Below are 17,678 nucleotides of genomic sequence, written 5' to 3'. Positions count from 1 at the left end.
TCCCAAGTTTGTTGGGCTGGGTCAGAAGTGTGAAATGAGCGTTTCTTGCGCGCAGGTCGATGCTAGCCCAATTCTGCAAGCCAAGTTCAACACTCAACCTCCAAACAACCAAACATTCCTCGCAACGACAATAAGGGCGAAGACGACACAACCACCGGAAACCTACATCGGCTGCTACGCCAACCAGGACTAGCTAATCTCTGCTAATCTGAGACGCAAGTTTTCTCAGCAAAACCCCTTCAGTCACATTGGTGCGTGCGAGGTGGAGAAACCCCAACAAAGTATGTCCATGTTAATAGTGTGAATGTGGCAGCTTGGGTTAGTTTGCACTCGTTGCCCTTGTCACACCTCATTTACATATGGTGCATATGTTTACATGTTCGCATTCTGCCTGTTGGCTTGGGTTGGCAAAACGTGTCTGAAGTTTCTCCTGGGGGTGTGTGTGTGTGTGTGTGTGTGTGTGTCAGAGAGAGAAAGGGACAGACACAGCAGATTAAGACGGAGCCTGTACCTTTGAACAGCAGCTCTGTTAATACGACACACAGTCACACACAAACACACAGCTCCACGACCTCCATCCATAAAATATAAACACTACCAACGAAATGAGTCACATGACACTCAGACACTTGTCATCGTAACAGATGGATTAAGGATAGACACAGCGGTACACAGTGTGGGGTGGGGAGTGAGGGGTGGTAGTGGGGTTTCCTAAGGTTAGTGGTATAGTGTTGATGAGCTGGTTTGCTGAAGTTTCTGCACCAGTTTCTACATGTCTTGGAAACGGTTAGCTCTTATGAGTCATCACACTACTCCACCTTGCAGGTGTTTGAGAGAAAGGAGAGAGGAAGAGGGAACTAAAAGAGAGAGAGAGAGAGAGACAGAGAGAGAGAGAGAACACATTAATATTTGTGTCACATGGTAAAGCATTAATAAATTGAAATGAATAGAAATTCTTAGTGGCCCAAGCACAATGTCTCTTACAGTGTTAGCCTGGGATAACTGTAGTTTGTGATCATGTTAGCCTGAGATAACCGTAGTTTGTGATCATGTTAGCCTGGGATAACTAGGCTGTTTAGGAGTCAACCGGTCATCAACCTGATGGATCAGAGCTGATATTCAGCATTTTCCTGATTATTGGAATCATCACTTGAAATTGTTTATTTGCTGATAAAAGCATTTTTGTTAAGTATGTGCATATTATGCAACCATGATAAAAAAAAAATAAAAAAACCCCACACATTTCTGTAGTCTGGTCCAATGTCCTGCCCACAGCGTTTCTGAATTGTTTCAAATCTGTATGACTCACTGAGTACAAACCAACAAACACTTCTGATAGAGATAGAACACAGCACCAGAAAACTTCTAGAGAGGAAAGTCGCCACTATGTAATGTCTTCTAGGTTTGTCAGACGCTAGAGGTGTCCGCGAGAGAGTCCAAAATGAATGATGCTGAATTGAGCTAAACAGCTAAAAACTAAATATTTAAATAGTTTCTCAACACTTACATGTATTACACAAAGAATTGCAAAGAGAAATTACCTGTGTATTTCCTTTTTTACTACAGCAAACGGGATTGGGGCTATAGGATGCCAGTGAGCGCTACTGAGTGCTGATTGGTGAGCAAGCTGGAGTAGTAGAAATGCTTGTATCCTGCTGTCCAAAACCAATTTACAGTAGAAGAAAAGGAAACATACAGGAAAGGTTTCTTTGGGAAATCCTCGCCGAGTAGCATTTAGCACCATTTGCTCCCATTCAGTGAGGACTCTCCGGCAGGTGCCTTCTGATATTTAGCAGTCGTATTTTAATACTACAGCAGGAATAGGAAGTGGACAGGCTCCTCATAAACCAGCTCTGACATCGTATCATCTGGGGGAAAATGTTCTATGAAATACAAAAGGCACTGAAACAAAAACAATTGTGGGACTCCATGTCTTGGAACCGCTTTAACATAAAGCATCAACATCAGGTTATTTCAATATAATTCTGCTTGAAGAAACAGCCAGATACATAGAAAAACTACATGTCCCTTTTCTGTCCCAAAATCAGTGTAAAAACTGACCCCAGAGAGTGGCCCGCCATCACTTACTTTGACTTGTACCGTTACCTGACCGAATCACCAGGTAGGCTAAGCTACGCAGTATTGCCATCTAGATAGCTAATGTTAGCTAACCCAAATGCTCAGGTTTACAGTCTTCTATTAAGCAGCATATTATTAGGACTATTATCAATATCCTCCTTGCTCTGTATCTGAATCAAATACTTATAAACTTGTCCCTCAGTGTTAGCCACGGTGGCTGCTAGCTAAACGCTAAGGTTAAACCGAGCTCTTTCCAGAAGGCTTTATTAAAAGTGACTAATGTTTCGAAAGAGACTAAATAAGCCATTTAGTCTCTGCAACATTATGAAACGTATACATTTTATAAAATCAAACTGTATTGGATTCAAAAACATACAGCATGCGATTTAAATGGAGCAAAGCCCATGCTGAAAGGCGGTGCTTTCTACAGCAGTAGCGACTACTGACGAAATTCCGTAACGGATTTTTTTTTCGCATTATTAATACTGCAGAAATAAATTTATGCAAATATATGTTGTGACTTGGGAAGCTATTTTTGGTAGGCCGCTAGCTAACTAACCTAGAGCAAGCTAATGTAGCTAGCTAGAATCTAGATATCTTAACTAGCTAAACTAATGTATCCTGGGAATTAGATGCCATTTTACAACAAATTCTCAGATTGAGAATTCATACATTTTTCGACCTACCTGGCACAGCAGCTTTAAACTAACTATGGTGTTTTTTTAATCCGTTTTGTGTCCTGGAATCATGTAAACTCTTGGAACAGGGTTTGAAATCCTGCTGTTGTCCAACCCACTACGCAACAGCTTTTTAAAAATTAATATTTGCAGTTTTAGTTTAAAAACAATATAGAGCAGTGCATGATGCAAATGAATGGAAAGTGTGTGTGGGCGTGGCCTGCATTTGCCCCGCCTCTATGGATACAAGCAGTCCTACGTCATCTCCCTGGCTTGCGAACGGCCACACCAACTTTTGGATAAACACACACCTTTACCCGAGTAACACCGTGCTTAAAAGCCTCGCTTCTTTACGGTCAGAATTAAAACATACGATTTTTATTATACCTTAAAAAAAAACTTGCTACTCTTTTTTTAGTTGCCAATTCCTTAACATTTGGCGCAATTTCAATCTAGAACAGGTGTACATGTACCAGTTTTATATAAATGTTTAATATAAACATTAAATGCAAATGTTTGATATAAATGTTACATGTAAATGTGTAGGATTGGAAATTTAGGCTATATATTTAGGAAACATGCAAATAGACTAAGGCAGCAGCGCCTGCGCTCGCCACTACGGCAAGCAGGGGGAGAGGGCGCAGGTGGCAAACACTCACCACGGGGTCGGTCACGGTTTTACTCGCTCTCACACACACCCTGAGGTGATCACTGTCGTTGGTGCTCTTTTCGTTTCGTTTCACATGTTCACTCTAGCCAAACTAACATAGGCTATGGTTTTATTCAGAAGCATTAATACAAACCTTCATCAGTATTTGATCTCTCGGAAGGAAAACTGACTCAGAACAGGAATTGTTCTAGATTAATTAATGCGGGAAAATGTATACATTTTATGAAATCAAACTGTATTGGATTTAAAAACATACAGCATGCGATTTAAATGGAGCAAAGCCCATGCTGAAAGGCGGTGCTTTCTACAGCAGTAGCGACGACTGACGAAATTCTGTAACGGATTTTTTTCTCATTATTAATACTGTAGAAATACATTTATGCAAATATATGTTGTGATTTGGGAAGCTATTTTTGTCATTTTAAGTTATTTAAGTTGTTATCTAATTGTTATTCATTTTTTAATCTATTTAAAGATTACTTTAAAATTTTTATTACTATTTCAATTACCTTTATACTAAGGCTCAAAACAGTTTATTTTTAGAATGTTCTAGTAATCAACATATTAAGAGTCATTGTTTTTATATGCAACATGAACCTTAAGGTAAATGAATATCAGCACCAAATATCAGTGATCTGTGTCCATGATGACAAATGATCAGTATCAGCCCTGAAAAGCATTATTTGACCCCTAGTTTGTGCAAATATTTGCCTCATTACTATAGTTTGTAGTGATATTAGCCTGTGATAACTAGCCTGTGATGACATTTGTCTGTGATAACTGTGGGCTTTACTGAACATCTGCAGTGACTCATGGTGATCTTGCAGAGCTCTGTGCAAAACATTACTAATGGGAAAGGGTGTGTGTTTTGTATTTATGACTAGTTTTCCTCGTTGCTTTCTCTCGTCCCATGTTTTTGCTCAGGTCACTATAGCTACATTAGTAAGTGTAATGTAATATGTGATACTTTAACAAATCTCAATATTTCATGAATTTTATTTGTCTTTTTTTAGTCGTGTGTTGCTTGGGCACCCACATTGCCAGTGAAGAGTGACTGCATTCAGTCATCAGCAACATCTGCAGTTGTCTTCTGTCATTCTTGATCTTCTACTCTGTGGAGCCAGGAGGGGGCTGGCTCAGTAGTGTGCTAGTGAAGTGAAGAGCAGTGTCAGTAGTGTGGGGAGTGCATCAATAGTGCAGTGAAGAGCAGTGTCAGTAGTGGGTCACTGGAGTGAAGAGCAGTGTCAGTATTGGCTCAGTAGTGTGCTAGTGAAGTGAAGAGCAGTATCAGTAGTTGTAGGGAGTGCATCAGTTTTGCAGTGAAGAGCAGTGTCAGTATTGGCTCAGTAGTGTGCTAGTGAAGTGAAGAGCAGTGTCAGTATTGGCTCGGTAGAGTGTTGGTGAAGTGAAGAGCAGTGTCAGTAGTGTGGGGAGTGCATCAATAGTGCAGTGAAGAGCAGTGTCAGTAGTGGGTCACGAGTGAAGAGCAGTATCAGTAGTGTGGGGAGTGCATCAATAGTGCAGTGAAGAGCAGTGTCAGTATTGGCTCAGTAGTGTGCTAGTGAAGTGAAGAGCAGTGTCAGTATTGGCTCGGTAGAGTGTTGGTGAAGTGAAGAGCAGTGTCAGTAGTGTGGGGAGTGCATCAATAGTGCAGTGAAGAGCAGTGTCAGTAGTGGGTCACGAGTGAAGAGCAGTATCAGTAGTGTGGGGAGTGCATCAATAGTGCAGTGAAGAGCAGTGTCAGTAGTGGGTCACTGGAGTGACGAGCAGTGTCAATAGTGTGGGGAGTGCATCAATAGTGCAGTGAAGAGCAGTGTCAGTAGTGGGTCACTGGAGTGAAGAACAGTGTCAGTAGTGTAGGGAGTGGCTGCTATTCATATAGTGTTATAAGGGTAGTTTTCAGGAAGCCAGAAAAACCTCAAACATGTAGTTAAAAGGGTTTAGCAAATAACATCTGTGCTGCCTCATTTATGGCATGCACAAACAGACCGAGTAACTTTAATCAAACTGTGTGTGTGCGTGCGTGTGGTGACTTTAGGGTTAGCTGAAGTGATGCAGGTATGTAGATGAAGGAGAAGATTTTGATTCCTGTAACTCTTCTGCTCAGTAATAGTGGGGGAAGGGCCTCCAGGAGAAACCTGGCTGGATAAGGTCTGCGCAGGACTATGCTCAAGTGTGCCTCCGTTTTTAGTTACACTGCTCACAGCGCAGTCTGATGAGTAATGACACACCTGTGGACAAGCTATAACTGGAAGTCTAGACAGCATGCTAGGCTTAGAGTCCATGTGTGGGCATCGGCGTGTGTGTGTGTGATTGAGAGATAATTTTCATCTGTTTTTTGTTCTGCAGCGGGTGTCGGGGTGTGCACGTACACGTTTGTGTGTAGTTCTGAGAGGAAGAGGCAGAAACTCACCAGCAGAGTACCCACCAGTTTGACCCCAGTTCATAAGAAAACCACAGTCATGTTCTTGAGAAATGACCCTGCTGAAAGTAAGCCGCCATTTCACACTGTGTGAAGTTCAGTGTCAGTGGTTTGCTGACCCTAACTCTTTAGGGCTTTCTTTAACTCTCTAGTTGTTTGTGCACATCAGCATAGATGCATGGGGGGTAGGGCGGTTGGAATATGCTTTAAGCTTTAGTCTAGATTGTTGTTTTGGCATGTTGACATGATGACCTGCTGAAGTTGAATGGGGATGAAAGGTGATTTAAGGGACTGAGTATGGCATGGTTGTTGGTGCTGGACAGGCTGGCCTGAGTATTTACAGAAACTGCTGATCTACTGGGATCTACTTTACACACAACTCTCTCTAGGGTTTACAGAGAAGGGTTCAAAAAAGAGAAACTATCCAGTGAGCGACAGTTCTCTGGCCCTAAATTACATCATTGATGCCAGACTGGCTTGAGCTGATAGAAAGGCAACAGGAACTCAAGTAACCAGTCATTACAGCCAAGGTGTGCAAAAGGGCGTCTCTCAACACACAACACTTAGAACCTTGAAGCAGCTGGGCTACAGCAGCAGAAGACCACACCGGACGTCTCTCTGGTCAGTTAAGAACAAACAACTGAAGCTACAAAATTGGACAATAGAAGATTGGAAAAACATTGCTTGGTCTGATGATTCTCGATTTCGGATAGTAGGTTTAGAATTTGGTTTAAACAACATGAAAGCACGGCTCCATCTTGCATTGTATCAACGGTTCAGGATTGTGGTGGTGGTATAATGTTGTGGGGGTACTTTCTTGATACACATTGGTCCCCCTCATATAAATTGATTGTATAAATGCCACAGCCTACCTGAATATTGTTTCTGACCATGTCCATCCCTTGATGACCACAGTGTACCCATCTTCTCATGGCTACTTCCAACAGGATTACACGCCATGTCACGAAGCTCAAATCATCTGAGTGGTTTCTTGAACATGACAGTGAGTTCACTGTACTCAGATGGCCTTTACAGTCAGCAGATCTCAATCTGATGGAACTTTTTGGAATGTGGTAGAACGGGAAATTCATATCATGGAGGTGGAGCCGATAAATCTGTCATGTCTATATGGACCAAAATCTCTGAGGCATTTTTGCAGCACCTTGTTAAATCTGCCACAAAGCGTTAACAGTTCTGAAGGCAAAGGGAGTTCTAGCCCAGTACTAACAATTTGTACCTAATAAAATAGCCAATGGGGGTGGGGGGTGCTGTACAATAATTCGCTCACCCTCCTGCCACCCTGGAACGTGAAGACGCATCCAGCTGGAACCAGCATAGGGCATAGTTGATCCCTAACACAGCAAGCTCCCCTGCCAAGTCTGTACCTGCTGTTTTGGAGAGTGGGGAGATTGGTAATCAGGCATTCATTCTGGAATGTGATGTCAGTCCATGGACCAGCTGGGGAGTAAGAGAGTATTCTCAACCAGCACCATCAATTTCCCGCATAAAACACTTGTTAAATGTCTTCAGGGGCTTTGTGTTTTAATTACACCTTGCGAGTTGATCAGGTAGGCTTTAAAAGGGAGAGTTTCAATGAAGCTTGTCGCTAAAATCAATCACCAGATTATTCAGATGATCGATGCTCATGATTGCCACATTCATGTGTTTGCCGGTGTCCTGATTAACCCAGCATTGTCTCATCACACTTGACCTTGTGAGTTTCTTTATGCCGCTGACAGCCAGATGCAATGACAGAGTGAATATGAGATGGTGGGTGGAGAACCCAATGCCTGTATCTGCAGAGCTGGTTTGAAGCACAGAAGCCTAGGTTCAACACTGGGTTCAGCCCTGGAACACCATATGATCTTTCCATCTTTGAGTGGGGGATGCTATTGGAGAGGTCAATGTGGACACATCTGCAGAGAGAATTGTTCGTCTTTGCGAGCCTAAATAAAGTCCAACTATTTCTGGACGATTCCACCCCCACCGGGGCCATTGTCTAAAGGCTGGGTTTGTGACCTAGTTTTCTACCGAAAACTGCCTTTGCTTGTAGAATGGGTTTGCTCTGCTTGGAGTATGTGAATTTTTTTAATATATATTTATATATTTATTTATTTATTTTTTGGATTGTAAATGCACAACACGTTAAATGTTTTGGGTTTGAAATGAGTTATTTTAGGTTGTTAATTTGACATTTCATAAGCTTGCCCTGCAGAGTTGTGCTATTGTTTTGAATGCTTCCTGCAACAGTGTCAGCTCTGCAATTTTGCTTTGAATGGGTGGCTGTCGTGTTAAGAAACTCTGTGTGTGGCCCACAGTGGGGCAACTATGTGGGTCTGTGTGTGTGTGTTTTGTACTTTTGTTTGTGTTTGTTGAAGAGGTATATTGTGATAAGTCCCATTTTGGCTGCTGGTTGGAACCCCTCCCCCAATTCTCCCATGGTTGCCCACAATGCTGTTCTTGTTGATTTCTGCCTCTTCCTCCCCCGCGCTGATTACTGTGTGACGCAGAGCTTCGTTAGGAGCAGTGTCCCCAGACCCACGCTGGCACCCTGCATCACTGACTCGCGTTCCTCACTTTCCCCTCCCCAGAGGACCACCATCCAGTCACGTCTCAGCCAGTCATCGCAGGCACAAGTTGATGCAGCCAGAGTGTTGTTTATCATCAGAGGATCTGCCAAAAGCACAGTCTAAATATTTGGTTTGTTAATTCGGCCGACTCCCTGTATGGTGGATCCACGGTCTTCTTGCCAATTCCAAGGTTTTGCTTTTTGGTAGGTTAATATTAGTACAAGTGGCTCCAGAAAATAAATAAGCTGCCGGAGGGAGACGTGGAGGCTCGTCTGATGTGTGCAGCGGGTGGGTCGTGATGTTTTCCTCAGTGGCACGAGCGGATGTTCTTGTGGAGTTTGGAAGCCACAGGTTTGTATTGTGTTTTTGGGCTTTTCTGCTCTTGATCCTGAAGCCAGGATGCTTGGCAGTATTCAGAGTCCTGGGGGCTTAACACCAGTCCTCCTGAGGTCAGCATATGCAAAAAAAAAAATACCATAAACAAATGCAAACCCTTCACATTTGGGTCTTAGCAGTACATTTTTACAGTATGAGTGTGATTACATACACAAGATAGAGCTTGCCTCTGATTTACCATAGCACAAGTTCATAATCACAGGAGTAAAGGAAAAAAATAGATCCTGGTTGGAGCTTACTTATACGTGCTTGGTTTGTGGCCTGTGGGTACCACAGGGGAAGTCCCTGTGAAGGAGGAGCTTATAGGATAAGTCTGGGGGAGGAGCCTTTAGGGAGGATGCCTGTGTGGCTGTAGGCTGTAGGGGAGGGGCCTACGGAGGAGGAATCTGTAGTGGGGGTCCCTGTGGGGGGAGGGGGGGAGTTTGTAGGGCAAGTGCTTGCCAAGCTGCTCAGCCTGACTTCAGAAAGTTCTGCAGACACCCTCCACTGCCCACATGCCTCACAAGCAAACACACGTGCAGAATCTGATAAGAAAAAGAGAAGGAGCCTCATGCCAAGTTTAATCCACTCTGAGTGTGGCTTTGCAAAATGGTCTTTGCAATGCAGAGGTTAACTGCAGCCAGCCGAACTTCACTTAATGCTTGCACTTAACGTTCCTCCAAAGGAGATCTCATCACAGCAGTTCTCTTCAGCAATCTAAGACATCGTTGTATCCATTATTCTACTCGGTGGGATTATTATAATAACCCTCTTATCCGAGTAATTATTTGAGCTCTCTTATTATTCGTTTTTTGTCCAGATGTTCGTTTTTCTCCCCCCTCGCACCACGCGGGCACCATTACGTGTCGAAGCAGGACGGACCGCGAGAAGGGCTTTTGTTTTGTTTTTTTTTTGTTGTTTTGCTCATGCTGTCACGCTTGTTCAGACTTGACTTTCTCTTCCTCTGTCTCTCCCCTCACTCGCCTCTAAGTGCTTAAACACCCACAATGCCGTTGCCGCACACGTGAGGAAGGTGGAAGGCAAGCGAGTCTATACGGACGGAGAACAAAGGATGGGGCGTGCACAAAAGACGAGAAAAAAATGGAAAATATAGAGAGAAACAGGAAATGGGCACTTGCGAGAGGGCCCAGTGCAGAGCAAAACTTCCTCTTCCTCCTTTCTCTTCTCCCTCTTTCATATTTGCCTCCTTTTTTCTTTTCTCTCGTAGTTTTCGAGAGAAAACACAGGAACACATTCCTGTGTGCATTTTTCTCTTCCTTTTTTTCTTGTTTTCAAGCCCCCCCCCCGGCATTGGTCCTTGTGGAATTTTCTCCTTTGAGTTGTCCCTTCCCTTCTTTTATCATCTCTCTCTCCATCCCTCTCTCCATCCTTCTTCTCAGGCTGAGGTTGACCTCCCTATGAAAAATTTGACCCCGCCAACTTTAGCTCCAGAATAAAGTGCCATGGGCTCCAGGCCAGAGCGACTTGACATTCAGCCTGTGTATCAGATGCTATTTCAGCCAGATTGGGTGTCTCTGCTGCTGTCTGGCTATTATGCTTAAGGTGGACTTCGGTCAATGTGGACAATGTAGACGAATGTGTGGTTGTCAGCAAAAGAGTCCACCTTAAATGATGAGTGAGAACTAAGATGAGCTTCCAGTGTGAGACATTTGTGGTGGCTTCAGTTCATCCGTGCATGTCAACGCAGTATCCAATAATCCCCCCCTCTCTCTCGCCTTTCAGGATGAAAATGCGACGTCACAGGGTGTTCTTGCTCTGCACTGTGGGCTTGTGCGTCATCTCTTTCCTGCACTACTACAAGGCCCTGCACTACGTCTCATTGCTGCGGGAGCTCTCGGCGCCCTATCCCAACATCAAGTCCTTCATCATAGTCACGGGCTTCTTCTGGAGGGAGCGGGCTGCCCCGCTCACCAGCGCCGCCCCGGAGGAGGCACCGCCGCCAGCCCTGAGGCCCTCCTATGTCAGGCCCCGGGCAGGCGACGGGTTCAGGGCAGTCCCAGAGCTGGATAAGGCTGGGGAACCGCGAGCGCCTCAGCCGTGGGCAAGACCAGACGAGCCACATCACAAGGATCTGGAGCTCATCCAGTTGGTGAGACTCACGTAGTTGATCTCTTGGAACTCTGTAGCTGATGCATTTTGGCGTATATATACCCTGTACATACAGTAGTTGTTGCTTCAGTAGTTTTGGTCTTATTTTCTCCTGTGAAAAGTTTAACCAACCCTGTTCTTTTCTGTCCACCGACTCTGGTGGAGTAGGAGAAGAAGGGCAACGGGAAGATGATGGTATGGAACCCTAGTAGCCCCCCCCACCAGAGACCTGACCTCTTGAGGCCCAACGCTCCCAGTATGGTATCACAGGAGTTCCGCCCTCAGCCACCAGCGTCCACTCATGACCCCATCACATTCCTTGGCGACTTACACAAGCGGACCTTCACCCTCAAAGAGGACTACGGCCCCTACTTTGTCCGGACCAAAGCCGGAGCCCTGTGCTTCCGGCAGGGTACGGAGGCAGCGCACCCCCGGGATGACGGCGGGGGTGCAGGGAAAGGCCGACCGACTGCATCCGCATCGCTGCAGCGGAAGATACTGCAGGCGGGTGAGGAGCCAGGCACCGGCGGGAGGCCGGTGGAGGGCTCCAGCCCGATGCGGTCCAAACCCTGGAAGGGAAAACGGCTGGTGAAGTGCGTGTGCCGCGCCGGCTGGCACGGGCCGTACTGCGGCGTGCCCACCTTGGTGCAACACTCCAACCTGCCCACCAGGGAGCGCCTGGCCCCACGGGATCGCCCTCGCCGTGTTATCAACGCCATCAACGTCAACCACGAGTTCGACCTGCTCCACGTGCGCTTCCGGGAGCTGGCCGACGCCGTGGACCTCTTCTTGGTGTGCGAGTCCAACTTCACGGCGTACGGTGAGCGGCGGTCACTCGGCTTCCTGCGGCTGCTCCTCAACGGCACGTACAACTATGTGCGGCACAAGATCCTCTACGTGTTCCTCGACCACTTCCCCGACGGCGGCCGGCAGGACGGTTGGATCGCGGACGACTACCTGCGCACATTCCTGACTCGCAACGGCATGACGAGGCTGCGCGGCGCCCGCTCCGACGACGTCTTCCTCATCAACGACGCCGACGAGATCCCGGCACGCGAAGGCATCCTCTTCCTCAAGCTCTTCGATGGTTGGACGGAGCCGTTCGCCATCCACATGCGCAAGTCACTCTACGGCTTCTATTGGAAGCAGCTGGGCTCGCTGGAGGTGGTGTCAGGCTGCACCCTGGGCATGCTCCGTAACGTCTACGATAACGACGGCATCCGCCTGCGCCGCCGCGAGTACTACACCATGCCGGGTTTCCGCAAGTATGAGAACGACACGGGTCACATCCTGGTCCAGTGGGCTCTGGGAAGCCCAATTCACTTTGCTGGCTGGCACTGCTCCTGGTGCTTCACACCCGAGGGCATCCACCTCAAGCTCGTGTCAGCCCAGAACGGGGACTTCCCGCGCTGGGGAGACTACGAGGACAAGCGGGACCTCAACTACATCCGTGAGCTGATCCGCACAGGCGGCTGGTTCGATGGCACCGTGCAGGAGTACCCGCCGTCGAACCCAAAGGAGCACATGTATGCGCCCAGGCACATGCTGGACAACTACAACCGCTACCGTTATCTGTTGGAGAACCCTTACGTCAAGCAGTTGACGCTGGGTGGAGGCTAAGCTGGTGGTGGTGCCAGCTTCTAAAGGAAGACGGCTCGGATTACGAGGAAAACAAAAAAAAAGGGGGGGGGGGCGTCCCAGGAAAGATTTTTGGGGGAGGGAGGGAATAGACCTCTGCCTACATTCATTTTTTTCCCCTTGCTCTTTCATTGGACTCCAGAGGTCACCCACCACCATCCAATCAGACCATTCAAGAGTATGGACAAATCAGACCTCACGCAGGGTCCTGTGCAGGTCTTTTTCCTCTCTTGTGTGCCCAGTAAACATGCGGAATCGCTCGAGAGACTGTATGAGCCTGTTCCGTTTGTGCTGGTTTCACTGCTCTCTGATCCCGTGTGTGTGTGTGCGTGCGCACGTGTGTGTGACAGACTGAGCATCATGGCCCTTAATGCACACTTTCTTGCTTGCACATCAATTTTTGTGACATACAACTAAAACTAATCATTAAGATTTAGGTTTTCTTCAGTCTAAAAACTGACATGCGGCTTCTGTGATTCGTATATATGACTCATCGTTCGTGCAGAAACTCAGTAAACATCCGTGTGCATTGGAGAGAAATCTTTTGAAGAGGCTGAGTAGGGTAGAGGGGACAGATGAGGGGATTACTGTATGAGAGAGAGAGACTGGCCTCGTTCCATTTCGGGTCTGATTGGGTTGACCCAGTGAGGTCTTGGGTTACTGCAGCACTGGGGATCATGGGATGCACTGAGCATGCTTGCGCACACGTCACTTCAGACGTGGCATGCGATGGGTGTATTTTGACCTTAACTGCGCCGGCGGGGGGGGCATCTGATCCTGGGTCAGCTCTTCTGTTTCACGGCAGTTTATGAACACTGATACCGAGAAGCAGGGGGTTTGGTGTTCCGGAGTGCAGTAAAGCCAGTGAGGTGTTGTATCTGCGAGCTCTCAGGAAGTGTACAGAGACTTAAAAAAAACTGAGATCACTCAGCAAGGAAGTTGGGTGTTTCCCTTCAGAGCAGATTTGATTGCATCACAGGTGGTGATGACACGCAACAGCACGAGACATCTCAGTTCAAAAATCACCATGGAGGAGAAGGATTAAGACACTTTCCTCCCTTTCTCGCTCTCTCTGGCTCTAGTTCTCTCTCTGTCACAGACACACACACAGACACAAACTTCCTCCCAGAGGAAAAGGTGATGTCTCATGTGCCATCTGCAGTATGGCATCAGGGGAGGGTGGACATTGAGCAGTGGGGGGGCAGGAAGAGAGAGAGAACAGCAGAACGCAAACACTCCAGTGAGGTCACCGTCCTCTGCAACAAGGGTTTAGAAAGTGCACGTCCTGTGTTTGTTTGTGTAAGGGTGTGGGTATGGGTATGTGGGTTTGCGTGAGAATGGGTGAGAGACGCAGGCTGGGCTCCATACTCCAGAAAAAGTGCTTATGAGCACCAGGTGCAGGGAAGGCGAGCAAAGCAAAATTGTTGAGGGTTTTCTTTTCTATTAAAAACAAAACCACACAAGGGGCAGTCCAAGGGCAAGGCCATGTTCCCTGCACCACTCCGAACGCTTCCCTTTTGTGCAGCACGTTCTCTCTACACACACGCACTCACTCACTCCTGGATTCCTTGCCAGCTCCTTGGGGCGACCCTGGCTAGCAGGCCAAAAATAACCTCTCCTCCATGTTAGAAGGAGCTGTTGGCAAGCGACCTGTGCCCAAAAGACCTCTCCTTCCCCCCTCCCCCACCATTGGAGCTTTACAGGGGCTGGTTGGCACCACGCTCGACCTTACGCAGGGAGCCCTGGGCTGCTGTTTCCATGGCAATGCCCTCTCCTCACTGCCAAGCTCGCCTGTTCAGAATGAGTGGCAGAGATTGTGGGGGAGGGGGCGTGTCTCAGACCTGCTCTGGACTTGGCACCCACAAACCCCTTACAGTCTCTGGTCTCTCTGTTGTGCCGGCGCGGTTTCCAACTTCCCCCACCGGCATGAGTGGCACAGCCCGAAGATCATTGAGAACCATTTAAGCGGCATCCTCTAAGGCACATCTGCGGGGGGTGGGGCTCGGCACGGTGCTTGAGCGTGTGGTGTTTACAGCCACGATCCTAGATCTGGCGGTGGGCACGCGTCACGGACACGCGCACGTGCCAGAGGGTGACTCAGTCGGGCCCCGGCTCCGGCTCCCCACAGGGCCGTGCCAGCCCACAGTTAGCAGCCCGAGTGACCTTCCTCTCTGCAAGCCCCCTCAGCAGTAGCAGTGACTCAAAATGTGCCCTCCTCCAGACTTCTGAGTTTGTTTTCCTCTCTGGGGTCAGGGAGGTAATCATGAGTCATCATCAGATGACTGGCAGCACCCTGAATTCTGATAGGGAGAGAGGAGAAGGGCCGATGCATTTAAAGAATGCTTCTTTAATTAAAGGGCCCACTTCACAAAGGCCAGGAATGAATCACAGAGGCCTTATAAATGATCCAGGTAGCAGATATTGTCTTAAACAGAGTGTTGCGAATGAGAGCAAATTACTTGGATTTCTTTCCCCCCCACCCTGAAAAGAAAACAACAACAACAAAAAAGCAAAATAAATGGTCACTGGAAATTAAGGCACTGAAAAGGCAAGGCCAGTTATTACTCCCCACTCATTAAAGTGCCGTTGCCCCGAGCGTCGGCTTGTCAGGGCCAGAGCAGGTCCCCGCATCACTGCTGTTGGTTGATTTCATGCAAGGTTGCCCAGACCAACGGTTCCTGCTGGTTACATCCTCCATTCCAGAAAGTTTTTAAAAGCAAGCCACGCTGGGGTCGGCCTCTCTCTCTCTCCCTCTCTCACACTCTCTCTCTCCCTCTCTCCCTCTCTCTCACACTCTCTCTCTCCTGTTCGGTCCTGTCTTTTCTGCAGGACATCCTCCCTTTTTGGGCTTTATTTGTTTTGATTTGTTTTGTTTTTTATAATTAATGAACTTTTTGCTGTTGTAAATGTCCTTGTTGCTGTTTACATGAATTATCTAAGTTATTATCAGAATAAAAAAGGGAAACCTGCACACCGAGCGAGGCTTTAGTTGCGGCGGGGGCTGTGTCGGTCTTTATTCCCTCTGTGTCTTTTGTTTCCTCTGACTGATGCTCTAGTTTTGTCATGTTGAAGCACTGTCCTGTACTACAACTCCTCCTTAATGGAATTGTACACGTTGATATGACATTACTGAGACATATCTGGACTTGCACTTATTTTATATTTTTGTTTGCCTGTGAATTTATTTTTGTCCCAATGTTTATCAGGGATTTCTGTCAATACCCAGACTTTAAAAAGCAGCTTTTTTACATTTCTGAAAGCATTTTGCAGTCAAAACCTATGTGAAAAGATCAGGCATTTAAAACCTTAGAGAGGACATTTGAATGGTAAATGAAGAAAGGATGGAAAGAATATATGTGTGGGGAGGGGTGTGTCTTGAGTGTGTTTGGGTGGGTAGGATGTGTTTGGGGTGTGTGTGTGTGTGTGTGTGTGTGTGTGTGTGTGTGTGTGTGTGTGTGTGTGTGTGTGTGTGTGTGTGTGTCGACAAATCCATATGCTCTGACAGAGCAGATCAAAGGCAGCAATAATGCTTATGTACTGAACAACAGATGGTGTACGCACACACACACACACACACGTACGCAGGCACGCATGCTGTAGCACCTGGCTTTAGTTCATGTCCACATCCATTCTCATTCATGATCATTACATGACGCAGGATGTGCACTGCACATGTGTAGTGTGTGTTTGCGAGTAAGCATGTGCCAGTCAGATGATGTCTAATACATCTCCGCACGCGCGCGCGCACACACACACACACACACACACACACACACAGGCACTTGCGTTCTCTTGAGTTCTCTCAGCTGAACCTTGCGTTAACAAGGACATGGGTGAAGGCTCAGACAACCTGCTGAGGGCCAGGAGATGTGTTGCAGTAGAGCTGAGAGGGGGCGCAGCTTCTTCCTGTAGCGCAGTGGAACAGACCTAATCGGGCACTGTGCTTCCTGTCTGCTAAATCACCCTCATTTAAGGGTTTTACTTTCTTGCTAAAAGCCACATTTGATATCAAAGTTGTTGGGGTTTTTTTATTCATTATATGTAAGTGTAATATCTCTTCAGTGAAGTCCGCTTCTGGCAGCTATTGTTTTGTTTTGGTTTTGGTTTTTTTGCTTTTTGTGTTTTTTTAATAAAACTCAGTCATTTTTTTTTTTTTTGTAAATCGAGCTACGCCAATGTCGTCTTTGACATTCATCATTTATCCATATCTCAGAATACTGCCGGTATTTGCCACATTTTTCACCAGACTGGCACACCAGCTGACCTGAAGCCAGTTTTGCCATTACCACTGAGGAAGGTAGCACTGATTAGCTTGGTCCCAGACCATGACTGTCTTCAGAGCAAATGACTCTGAATTTTGTGCTGTGACTGGCTGTGGCCACCAGAGGGCATGAGACACAGTTAATGCGATTTCACTCATCTGCCCGCAGGAGCCTTTCTTGCTGCACTGTTGGTAAACTGGTGCGGCCAGAGATCCTACAGACCCTTTAGGGTATATAAACGCGTGAAAACAATTTTTTAAAAAACCTTATTAAAACTTTGTACAGTTAGGTTGCCAGACTTTCCTTAAGGATTTTTAGCACTGGGTTGCCACTTACGACCTGACAGCACTGAGGTCCCTTCTGGTTTTGTGGTGCTCCAGACATACAGAAGTGGCTCTGGTCACCCATGCCTGAACAATGCTGGCATGCCTTTGGCACCTTTTCGCCTTGGGAGAAAATGGCAGAGTGGACTCACCAACCCAGCTGCATCATTGTGCGTCTGTCTGTGTGTGTGTGTGTGTGTGTGTGTGTGTGTGTGTGTGTGTGTGTGTGTGCGCGCGTGTTTTCACCTGCTTGACGTTCTATCTTCTCCTCTTATCCCCACATTCTGGCGCATCTCATTGAGGGTTCAGACCACTTCACTAAAATGTGCCCCGCTGCAGGAGGGAATGGCAGAAGCTGTTGAATTTGCAAGAAAGCGGGCAGAACCTTTTCCAGAAGAAAGGGATTTTTTTTCTCCTTTGTTGGTAATGAGGGTGTACATTTTAAGCTTTTTTTTTGTTCTGTATATGAATGGCTCTATGTTAACCTAAACAGAAAAAAAATATGAATTCTATGACAAAGAAACTATAATAAATTAATTTTAAAATTGTATAA

At 46.7% G+C, this 17,678-nt stretch overlaps 1 protein-coding gene across 2 annotated transcripts in view; it reads left to right on the top strand.

The window, feature by feature from the left end:
* mgat3b (beta-1,4-mannosyl-glycoprotein 4-beta-N-acetylglucosaminyltransferase b) overlaps nucleotides 1-17,678 on the top strand; it is a 32,137-nt gene extending 14,459 nt beyond the window's left edge. For both annotated transcript variants that reach the window (XM_081710485.1, XM_027014635.3), the window contains 2 exons: nucleotides 10,537-10,903; nucleotides 11,071-17,678. In XM_081710485.1, the coding sequence (XP_081566611.1) occupies nucleotides 10,538-10,903; nucleotides 11,071-12,522 (1,818 nt within the window). In that variant the 5' untranslated portion in view covers nucleotide 10,537 and the 3' untranslated portion in view covers nucleotides 12,523-17,678. The remainder of the gene's footprint in view (nucleotides 1-10,536; nucleotides 10,904-11,070) is intronic.

This window comes from Electrophorus electricus, chromosome 3, assembly GCF_041902795.1.
Source record: "Electrophorus electricus isolate QZ-2024a chromosome 3, ASM4190279v1, whole genome shotgun sequence".
In the NCBI taxonomy this organism is placed as follows: domain Eukaryota; kingdom Metazoa; phylum Chordata; class Actinopteri; order Gymnotiformes; family Gymnotidae; genus Electrophorus; species Electrophorus electricus.
This window is presented reverse-complemented; position numbering and strand designations above follow the sequence as displayed.